The following is an 11566-nucleotide window of genomic DNA, read 5'->3' as shown; positions in this document are numbered from 1 at the left end:
AGGCCAAAAAGGGGTAGAATATTACATATAAAATAAGTTCGGGGGGGTAATAGGACCTTAGTAAAGGTTAGGTGTGTCTCTGGGATTTTGGGTATAGGCTGGGGGGGTACTTATGCATTTTCCCAACAAAAAAAAAAAGAAACTCACCAAAACGTATTACGAACAAAATTAACAAAAACGTATTATGAACAAAAAATAATAAAAACAAATTTTGACCAATCACTAAACAATAATAAATACTAACCTGAAGGATCCCATCTTCCACCATGTTTAATTAATATTGATACGTAGTTGTCCATCACAACAAAATCAAGATTTTTCAAAGAAAAAAAAACTTCAATTACTCGACAGTGAAAAGATTTTTGGCAGAAAATTGAAGAGAGAGAAACGTTAAAAAAAAAGAGAGGATAAAATCATAATTTTTGATTAAGTTTAACTAATTTGAGTGAATTAAGGAAACTAAATATTCTTAATAAGTTTGAATTCCTTAATTCGTGCTAATTAGTAATTATCTACACTCAATTCAAATTAAATTAACACCCTTATTTATGTTTTTTACCTTTTTGCCTTCAAAATTGTTTTTTTTTATCTTTTTTTTAAAACAAATGTTTTCAATTATTAAAAACAACTTTTTTTTTAATAAATTGTTAGAACCTGAAATTTTTAATGTTACAACTTGAAAGTTTAAATCTACTGCTATAACTTGAAAATATTAATATAATATATGTCATATATGAAATTTTCACTAAAAAAAATTACAAATTTGAAATCTTATTTAGTTACCAAATTGTCGAGGTAAATCCACCCCCGGCTTACAGGCCCAATTGCAAGCTATCAATTGTCGAGGTAAATCCACCCCGGCTTACAGGCCCCAATTGCAAGCTATTGTAGTGAGCCTCATTCCTTAAAAAATAGAGTTAATATTTGTATGAATAGATTACTCTCATAGTCTCATATCATATATTAAACTGTTATTTTATTTATCTCAAATTATCTATATTATGGTTATTAAAAATAGATATATTAAATTATTTGTCATTTTAGAAGTTCAAACATAGCTAATTATTTTTTCTCATTTCACCCTTAGTAATTTTTTTTTTTTAATGGAGATGACACATAAATAAAATAAACATTCAATATAAAAACTTATGACTTAGACATAAATAAAGGTAAAATAGTCATATACTCTTCTAACTAATTTCTCAAGAAACTTATAAATAAAATAAGAATAAATAATTTGAGACGGAAAGTAGAATAATTCTTTTCGAGTCTGTTGCATAGGTTCATATACTCCTCTAACTAATTTCTCAAGAAACTTATAAATAAAATAAGGATAAATCATATGAGAAGGGAAGTAGAATAATTCTTTTCGAGTATGTTGTATAAGACTTGCCTAGTGTTTGTGACTTTTGAACATGTGAGCACTAGCTCACATGTATCATTTTAATTGTATTTATGTATTTTTTTTCCCCGATGAAGGGTGTCCAATTAGACACCTTGACAATCACGTGGCTCCCCCCTACTTGTCTAGTGCGGTTTACATCTTCTATACGGTTTGCAGGCTATTACAAAGTAGGGAGTTTACTCAATATGTACAGAGTGCTTACCCGAAGAACAAAAACTGTGACATAAATGATAACGGCCGTGGATTATCGTGTAAGGTAAAAAAAAAATACCATTCTTTTCTTCTTTTAATCGTGATAGACAAAAAGGTTTCCAATTAATCCCTACGTGGATAGTGGATTGCAATTTTGCGAGACGTGAAAGTCAGTGAACCACATGTTATGTTATTGCTACTTTATCCCCCTATTTTTTTCAAATATAAAAAAAATAAAAAAAAATAATAAAAAAATAATATATATATATATATATATATATCTTTTTAAAAAATAATAAATAAATAAATAATACCGTTTTAGACGTTCCTCTATCCGTACTTTTCTCTCTAATCACAAATCCATTTCCCAAATCAAAACAAACTGAAAAACCATTTTTAAAAGGATAATAATAATAATACATATATTAACGTTCAAATCCATTTATCTTTTCTTTCTATATATAATTCACTCTTTTTCATTCATAAAACCAAAAACAAAACAAAAAATCAAACATCCCTAAAGTAGTTACAAACATCTTTAGGGTTGCTCTAATCAGGCCCCCCAAAAAAAACCAACCCTTTTTTCCTACGTTACATTATTGTTTAATCATATTATAAAGGGGTTGGTTTTTGTTCTTGATTGTTAGATCTTATTAATTAATTAATAATCGTTTGTTTTAATTTTAATTTTAATTTATTCATCATGAGTGATGATAAAAAGTACATTACATCTGAGGAATTGAAGAAACATGACAAACAAGATGATTTATGGATTTCAATTCAAGGAAAATGTTACAATGTTACAGATTGGGTGAAAGATCATCCAGGTGGCGATATTCCGATTCGTAGTTTGGCTGGACAAGAAGCTACTGATGCATTCATTGCTTTTCATCCAGGTTCTACGAGTTCAACTGAATCCATTGCTTTAGAATTCGAATTAATTTATACATAAATGATCATTTCGTATTTGACTAATTAGATTTTGAAATGTGTTCATAGGTACTGCTTGGAAATATCTTGACAAGTTTTTCACCGGATATCATCTAAAAGATTACGAGATAACAGAGGTGTCTAAAGATTACAGGAAACTCTGTTCTGAATTTTCGAAAGCAGGGATGTTTGAAAAAAAGGGGCATGGGGTGATTTATTCCTTCTGTTTTGTGACATTGTTAATGTCATTGAGTATCTGTGGTGTTTTGTTGAGTAAAAATTTCCTGATTCATATGCTTTCTGCTGCATTATTGGGATTAGCTTGGATGCAAATATCTTATTTGGGGCATGATTCGGGTCATTACGTGATGATGACAAATCGGGGATTCAACAAATTGGCACAGATTCTTACTGGAAATTGTCTTACTGGGATAAGTATTGCTTGGTGGAAATGGACACATAACGCTCATCATGTCGCGTGTAATAGCCTTGATCATGACCCTGATCTACAACATTTGCCAGTGTTTGCAGTTTCTACAAAGTTTTTCAAATCATTGAACTCTAGTTTTTATGGAAGAGAGCTGACTTTTGATTCAGTTGCAAAATTCTTTGTGAGTTATCAACATTTTACGTATTACCCTATAATGTGCGTAGCAAGAGTGAATCTCTTTGTTCAAACATTCTTGTTATTGTTTTCGACAAGGAAAGTACCAGACAGAGCTTTGAACATATTGGGAATACTTGTTTTCTGGACTTGGTTTCCTCTTCTTGTTAGTACATTACCTAATTGGACTGAGAGGTTCTTGTTTGTGCTTTTAAGTTTCTGTGTTACATCACTACAACATATTCAATTCACTCTTAATCATTTCGCGGCTGATGTATACGTTGGACAGCCAGAAGGGAACGATTGGTTTGAGAAACAAACAAGTGGTACTATTGATATCGCGTGTGTTTCATGGATGGATTGGTTCTATGGAGGATTGCAATTTCAACTTGAACATCATTTGTTTCCAAGGTTGCCTAGATGCCATTTGAGGAAAGTGTCACCAATTGTACAAGATTTGTGCAAAAAACATAAGTTGCCATATAGGAGTTTGTCATTTTATGAGGCTAATGTTTGGACATTAAGGACTTTAAGGACAGCAGCAATGCAAGCCAGGGGTCTTCTTTGGGAAGCTGTTAATACTCATGGTTAATATTTGGGACATGGAGATTTTTTTTAACAAATAAGTACTAAGTAGTATGTTGTTGTTTATGTAATGTGTGTATTTTAATCTATGTTGTTGGATGTATTTTTTGCTGTGTTGTTGATATGGGATTTTGTTTTAAGCAACCTCCTTGGATCTGCTTCAGCATATATTTATGCAAAAAAAAATATGGTTTTGGTATTAGTTGGACATATATATATTTTTTATTTCTCATTTCGGGGTATGATATTTGTATTGATGCTCGACTAATCTGGATTCGCAGATTCATGTTAAGCCCATTAAAAGAGAAGTGCTCCCGAACATGGTTTTGGGCTTATGTTCCTCATGTAACATTGAGATCAAATGACTATAAAATTACGTCGATATTTCACATATTATAGGTAACGTAAGAGACATCTCTATTGTTCTTCCGGAGGATCTTTAGAATTCTCACTGCTTAACTTTCAATTCGTCTCTGACCATTAAATAAAATGTGAACAACCCGTTCTCCTCTCTTTGAAAGAAGGGGGCTTCTGATTTTATCGTGCTTGAAATTTTTTTGTGTTCTCCATATTATTAATTCTCTAGAATCAATAATTTTATACGAAAAACTATTGTATATACTTTTCTATTGAGGTCCATTCTCTATCATACCTTCAAGCTTAAATCCGAGATATCTTGAAGACGGAGAAATTCTATTCATTCCACTGCAATTCTAATTGGTGGACATATAACTGCAATCCACGTGGAGGAAATTGTGGCCTTTGAGCTCGAACGTGCCACTTAAAAAAGTGAACCAAATCTCTTCGCTGTTACGTCATAGAGAATATCGTAATTATTTGTTTTTGTGTATGTTAACTAATATACAAAATTCAAAGTAAAAAAGAAGTTCAATTTACTTGTAATAATTTTCAGAAAGAAAATCTATACCATAATTTTATATTACTTCGACAAAATAATTAGCCTGCATCTACAAGTTATCTACGCACCATCTTTTAAGAAATTTATACATTTCTATTCTTTGTGTTTAAAATGAATGAGAGTAAGCGATTTATTGAAGTTGTGACATCTGAATGTATCAATATCAATTATATTTTTTAATTATAACAATAACATATTCAGTGAAATTCTCTAAAGTGGGATCCTGGGAGGGCATAGTGTACGGAAACCTTGCCATTACCTCGTGGAGGTAGAAATGCTGTTTTCAGAAGACCTTTGGTTCAAGTTTATCAAATCCAAGTAAAAGAAGAAGTAAACAATGGAAGAAAGCATAACAATGATATAAGAAAAGTACCGTAAACTCTACCCTCAAAAACAAAACAACAAAAAATAGTCTGATCATTCAAACACTAAACAACATGTGGGATAACGAGAACTACATGGTATGGCTAGTCCTTGTTATCTCATGTATTAAGATTAGCAAATCAGAAATAATAAAAGATGAAAAGAAAAAATAAAGAACTATCCGATCCCACAGAACCCACTGTGTGTCCTTAAGAAATTTAATCCCCTCAAATACCCGTGGTTGTAGATTAATTCCTCCTAAGATAAAACAGATTAACCATTAAAGAAGTAGCAGCACCTCAAACTTTAATTTGATAGTTTCAATTAACTCAAAAAGACAACAACGAGATTACACTCACATACATGATCGATCGATTTTGTTGGTAAGAAATGTATGCAAAAGAATGGAAGAATTCAATACTGGAAAAATGAGAAAAAGTCTTTCTATTTATAGCCAACAAAAGGTAGTATGAGAATGTGTTAATTGTGTCTTATCGGAAATGTCACAATCCCTTAGAAAAGAGACAACCTTTCAGAAATGTCACAACCTCTTGGAAAATGCACAACCTTTCGAATGATCAAAACCCTTTAGAGAAGACACAATCTTTCGTAAAGGTCACAACCCTTCGTAAAAGTCGCAACCCTTCAGGAGAGTTACAATTCTTCACTTCCTATTCACACCTTTAAAACCCAACAATCCTACAACAAACAATAGGCCACAACCCTTCACTTCTTATTCACACCTTTAAAACTCAACAGTTCTACAACATACAACATACCACCTTGACAAGACAACACTCTACTCTTACTAATTTTCTACCCTAATACGAGACCATTACTCTTTCCTATCTATAATCATGTCTTCAGTAATATGAACCAGTGTCATGTCCTGTCTAATAACTCGATAACTATATTTTCTAATTAAGGAATATGTTCTCGAAAAAAATATATCTATATAAGAGTTAATATTTAAGAATACAAATACAAATAAGGGGGAAAATGTGAAAACAACAAATTTAGGAAAAACTCCTAATAATGTTGATTAGACACATTGATAGTTGAATATTGAATTTCATCCACCAATAGAATTCATAATTTTTCAAATTATCCTAACAAAGCTTATCCTTTTATTTCCCTCCTTCTCAGCCGCGCTATGTCTTTTTCCGATAAGATTTTTCATTTTCTCCGCAACCAAACAAAATCCATCTCTCTAGAATATTCGCATACAATTTCTCTTCTTTCTTCTTCATCACCTAAATTATACACACAAACAAAAATGTTCACTCACCATCTCTAATTTCGCCGGAATCTGACGTCATCATATGGCTACTCTTTTGCCGTCACCGGACATTTCTTCATTCTCCGCCGGACGAATACACCTAAAGAAACTGGTGCTACGAAGAAGAGTTGTTAAGGTCTGTTCGAGTGTGAAGGATTTGGAGGATGTTGGATTGTTGTACGGACAATTTTCTGCTCCGTTGAAGGTTAATACGATGTCGTCTTCCAAAATTGATAAGGAGGAAGAGCAGAAGAGGAATTACTATCTGAATACGGGTTCTGCTATTCGGATTCTCAGAGAAGAGTTTCCAGCGCTATTTTATAAGGAGCCCAACTTTGATATCTACAGGTTAGAATTCTATTTTGAAAAATATCCTATTTTGTTTGAATTTTATCTATTTATGTGATTTGCAAGGCATAGATATCCAACTCTAGTAAATTAGTAGGAGAGTTTGATAGGGACGGAGCTGTATTTTGAGGTTATGTGTGGTAAGTTCTAAAACAAGAAAGTTATTGTGTTTTTGATAAATTACTTATACATATTAAGTGGTTTTATGCCAAAGCTATTGAGTTTTGCCGAATTCGTAATTGGAATGCTAGCTCTGAACCTCAACTGAGAAGGTGAAACGCCCAAACGGCAAATATATAGATGCAGTGTTAGTTGAGGTGGTCAAGATCAAAGAGATTACTATCTTTGAAGAAGCTTTAAAGAGTAGGGAATGAGTAATTTGACAAAGGCTATGATCCTTTAAGGGCATGTATATGATGATGCTTGTTGAGTTTCAGGAATCACTCACAACGGATGCAAAGAACAAATTAAGTTGGTGTCGACGGGGGAGTGTTAATCATTCATCACCAACTTAGTTAATATCTAAGTCATTTCATGAAGGATCTAGAATAGTCAAAGAGTTGTAGAGAATTGGGAGGAGCACTCTAGAATGAGAATTATAGAGTGATTCTAGACAAACGTAACTACGAGGAGTATTCTAGAAGAGAATAGTAAATATCTTTCACTAGATCCTTCCATCACTACCTATAAATAGAAGTGGTCAGTTCAGTTGTGGCCAAGTAAGAGAAAGCAAGTTAGCAAGCAGCAAGTGAGTGGGAAATAAGTTAGAGTTGCTAGAGTGTTAGTGCAAGAAGAATTGTGCGTAAGAACTATAACACCAAAGTAGATCCTTACTTTGCAATAATAAAATTCAAGTTGTGAGCAACCGAGTGTGCCCAATAACAATATCCTACAGAATTTTGTAGACACATTTTGGGAGTTGGGATTACAGGTGATGAACACAAAATATTAATCAAGTTTTGGTGCAGGAGGTTGAAACTTCTCGTTTATTTAAACTCTTGTACCTGACCCTAACTAATTTGTGATCAAGGTTAATTAGTTGAAATATCCTGTGTTTTTTGTTTGCTGTTTTATCAGTCTTTTCATTGTGGGGAATTGTAGTGATAGTAGCTTCCTTTTTCTTGAACTGGTTCTATGTACACTAGCTAGAATTCTAGTTATCATCATCTGGCCTATGGGCAAGTGCTTCTTTTAGTTAATACTTCAACTTCGATCTCATCTTACCCTTTTGTAGTGTTTAGTCAGCAAGAAGATTGCCTATGCCTTTAGTAGCTTTCAATCTATACTTGCATCTCAGAATCGGCTGTTTAGACTTGAGAGAAATAAACTCAAGGATAGGAAGAGGAAAAACACTAGAGTTACCTTCATATTTGAAAACATGTGGCTACGAGAGATGGACTTTGATAATTGATATAATAGTTGGCTGGATGATGGAACAACTACAAAGTGGCGGGAAGTCTGTCATCCAAATTAGTGAAAAGGTTGAAGATGCTAAAAAAAATTCGAAGTGTAGCACGAGGAGGTGTTTGGAAGGGTAAAGGTGAAAATGAAGGAAATCACGAATGAGGTGAGGGAACTAGAGAAGGAAGAAGAGGGGAGGGAGTTAGAGGGGAGGGAGTGATAAAGAGAGGAAAAAGGGTTGGAGACAGAAGCTGAGAGCGATGTAACTTTATAATTGGAGTAAGGAGTTTCAATTTTTTCATAGGGTTAGCTTGCAAATATAATGAAAAATTTCATAAATTTATGGAGGTGAATGGGGTTGAACATCATGAGGGGAAATGAGGACGTAGAAGGGGCTATTCTAGACTCTTATAGTCGATTATTCAAAGAGGAAGTGGTTTGATGGTCTAAGGGCGACTAGCATTTAATCGAATAGGGATGACACTTGGGTTTTTTCTGATGTGGACAAGTCTCAGTCGGAAAACTTGTGACATATGCTAACGTGGTTTCTGGTAATGTCAGACCTAAAGATAAACCTCAAAAAGTGCTTTGGCATAGGTGTTGAATGGTAAGGTTGGGGAACTTCTCACTACCTATCTTAGCTTGCCACTAGGTGTGTCTGAAGAGGTTCAAACAATTTGAAGTATGTCACTACATAGTGTTGAAAAGATACTTGCAGGATGGCAGAAAATATACTTGTCCAAAGATGGGAAGGAATACTTATTAAGAGCACATTATCAAGCATCCCACATATTTTGTGTCTCTGTTTCAGGTTTAGTTTTGGGGGTCACATGGTATGGGGACAACACTTTTGCATCACTTTCCTAAACATCTGCATGATATCATGCGAAAAGGTTATGACAGTCCAATAAGTCCAAAGATTACAAGGTGGTGAAGTCTCTTGGGATTTGAGATTTAGGAGTCTTTTACACGAGTTACAGGTTGCAGAATTTGAAAATTTGGTCGAGATATTCCATAAATAGAGTGCACCAGAGGATATTCAGGATGTAGGGAGATGGAGGGTGTGAAATAATGTGGTGTTCTTTGTTAAGTCCTATTATGAGAAACTCTTGAAAAGGGAGGAGGTTGCTTTCCGTATAGGTTGTTTTGGATCTCGCAGATGAGAAAGGTGTGTTTCTTTACTTGGTTAGCAATTAGAGGGGTGATCTTGCCAGCTGAGAATCTTTCAAAGAGGTATATTACCTATGTTAATTGGTGCTTTATGTGCACGAATTCAGGCGAAGACATTGATCATCTCCCTATTCATCATCCGGTAATTTTGAGACTGGCGGGAAATTCTCATGTTGGTTCGGTATTTTTGGTGTTGCTTGACACAATAAAAGAGGTAATGGCCAGCTGGTGCTGTTGTTTTGGGGCCGCTAGACCTTATGTGTGTAGCCTGGAAGGAAAGAAATAAGAAAGCTTTAGGGTGTAGAGATGTATTTTATTCAGTAGAGGAGTAGTAATTTATCACTTTATTTTCGGTGCATCCAAAAGGTTCCTTTATGCATGGAAGTTATGTCATTCTGTAGTCTTTTCAATTTCTTTAGTTTTGTATGTCAGTGTAGTAACAAGGTGAGATTGGTGAACCTCTAGTTTTAGATGATCAAGACAAATAATGTATACTGAAATGGAACCGGCTCAAATAAAGCGGAATGAACATAAAGGATTCATTAGGTGACCTCAACTACTTTGGGATTAAGGTGCAAATGTTATTGATGCTGTTATTGTCGTGATATAATATTTCTATTTCTTGATGGTGTTCTTCTATTCTCTACAGGGATGATATAGTCTTCAAAGATCCCCTCAACACCTTTACTGGCATTGAGAATTATAAATCGATCTTTTGGGCTTTACGATTTCATGGCAGGATATTCTTTAGGGCTTTGTGGATAGACATTGTTAGTGTATGGCAGCCGGTGGAAGGCATGATCATGATCCGATGGACTGTTCATGGCATTCCCCGTGTTCCATGGGAAAGCCGTGGTCGATTTGATGGCACTTCAGAGTATAAACTAGACAAAGATGGAAAGATTTATGAACACCGCGTTCACAACATTGCACTAAAGGGACCCCCAAAGTTCCATGTACTTGCTGTACAGGAATTAATTGGATATATTAGCCGTCCCTCCACGCCAAAGCCTACTTTCTTTAAGATCTCATTCCCTTACTTTGTTAACACAATGCCAGTGGCGAAATTTGCAGATACAGACATCGCCTTGGTTCAATTTTCAGCCTCTGTTAATGAGAGGTGAAGAGGAACAATCACAGCAAGAAACAGCATTGTGACAAAGTGCTAAAAGTTTTGATCAATCCTCGCAGTGGGTTGCAAACTTGCATCAGAACTATAGGTATTTATTCATATACATTATATACAACGTTTTCAGGATCAGCTCTACGTATCTGGAGTTCATTCTCGTCTTTCTGGGTTTTACTTATCAGTGTTTTGTTCTTCATTTTGAACTCCAGCTACTGACTTGGGCTAGAAATTTTTACAGGTGTATATTTTTGTATAGTATATCTTACTACTGAGTTTGCAGTTATTATCTGGCTGAATATGTTCAACACAATTTATAATGAAATATTTCCCTATATAGAAATTGTGATATCCAAACTCATAAAATAGTTTTGGAGAGTTCACAATTCTACTATTTCTAATCTAAAATGGTCCCAGCAGACATATTACCCAGTGGTTGAGGAGGTGTTGATCCACTTCAATTTGTGTAGATTTTGTAGTGCGTTTGGACATGTATTTCACTTTTAAAAAAATGGAAATTTTGTCAGTCAAAGTCATTATTTCACTTCAAATACAGTCAAATCTCATTATAACATCATTTTACTATAACAATCGGATTTTCTCCAAAATCAATCTTTTTACATTATGTTTTGCTTTTCTATAACAACATTTTATGTATAACAATAATGACATTCATTACAGTGGTACACTCTTTGTAAAATTACCCTCATTAATGGATTTGGATTTTCATTTTGATTTTAATTAAATATTTAACCAGTTTAATTTGATGGCGTGGACCTCTAACAAGAAGTCATGTGACAAATCGTTTCGCAAAATCGAATATGTTTATTGTTAAAAAATATTCCAAAGCATGCATGAAACCTCCATACTTATTAGAACCCCTCACAAATGGTATAACAAGTGAATGAGTTAATTACTATCGGCCACTTGAACTTCATCTAATAGTCAATTAAGTGGGTATGTGGTTCAAATTTCAGCAATGGAGACAAAAAATACTAGGTGATCAAAAGGATGGTTCGTGTTGACATTTTCTCTAAAATGAATGGTGATCATTTTGGCTTCGGACTTGTATATATAGCTAGGCTAGTGGCATATTTAGATTTTAGACCTTAATATTTATTCTTTCTCTAATATTGTACTTTGTTCATTTCAATTTGTTTGTCATATTTTGAGTCAAGACGAATTTTTATGTAACGAGAATTTCCAATGTACACGCTTGAAATTTTAGACAATTTTAACATGTG

General features: G+C 34.0%; 2 protein-coding genes across 2 annotated transcripts; both read left to right on the top strand.

The window, feature by feature from the left end:
- Positions 1-2132: 2132 nt before the first annotated feature.
- LOC125867073 (delta(8)-fatty-acid desaturase-like) lies at positions 2133-3948 on the top strand. Its single transcript, XM_049547493.1, has 2 exons — positions 2133-2493; positions 2597-3948. The coding sequence occupies exons 1-2, from the start codon at positions 2301-2303 to the stop codon at positions 3721-3723; spliced, it is 1320 nt and encodes a 439-aa protein (XP_049403450.1). The 5' UTR covers positions 2133-2300; the 3' UTR covers positions 3724-3948.
- Positions 3949-6171: 2223 nt separating this feature from the next.
- Positions 6172-10647, top strand: LOC125867084 (uncharacterized). The gene is made up of 2 exons (XM_049547504.1): positions 6172-6625; positions 9846-10647. Exons 1-2 carry the CDS (start codon positions 6321-6323, stop codon positions 10318-10320), a joined length of 780 nt encoding a protein of 259 aa, XP_049403461.1. The 5' UTR covers positions 6172-6320; the 3' UTR covers positions 10321-10647.
- The last annotated feature ends 919 nt before the right edge of the window (positions 10648-11566 follow it).

Source organism: Solanum stenotomum, chromosome 6 (genome assembly GCF_019186545.1).
Source record: "Solanum stenotomum isolate F172 chromosome 6, ASM1918654v1, whole genome shotgun sequence".
Classification (NCBI taxonomy): domain Eukaryota; kingdom Viridiplantae; phylum Streptophyta; class Magnoliopsida; order Solanales; family Solanaceae; genus Solanum; species Solanum stenotomum.
This window is presented reverse-complemented; position numbering and strand designations above follow the sequence as displayed.

Coding starts and splice junctions, on each gene's coding strand:
- LOC125867073 (XM_049547493.1), top strand. CDS start 2,301: ATGAGTGATGATAAAAAGTACATTACATCTGAGGAATTGAAGAAACAT. Junction 2,494..2,596: donor ATTCATTGCTTTTCATCCAG/GTTCTACGAGTT, acceptor ATGTGTTCATAG/GTACTGCTTGGAAATATCTT.
- LOC125867084 (XM_049547504.1), top strand. CDS start 6,321: ATGGCTACTCTTTTGCCGTCACCGGACATTTCTTCATTCTCCGCCGGA. Junction 6,626..9,845: donor CCCAACTTTGATATCTACAG/GTTAGAATTCTA, acceptor TATTCTCTACAG/GGATGATATAGTCTTCAAAG.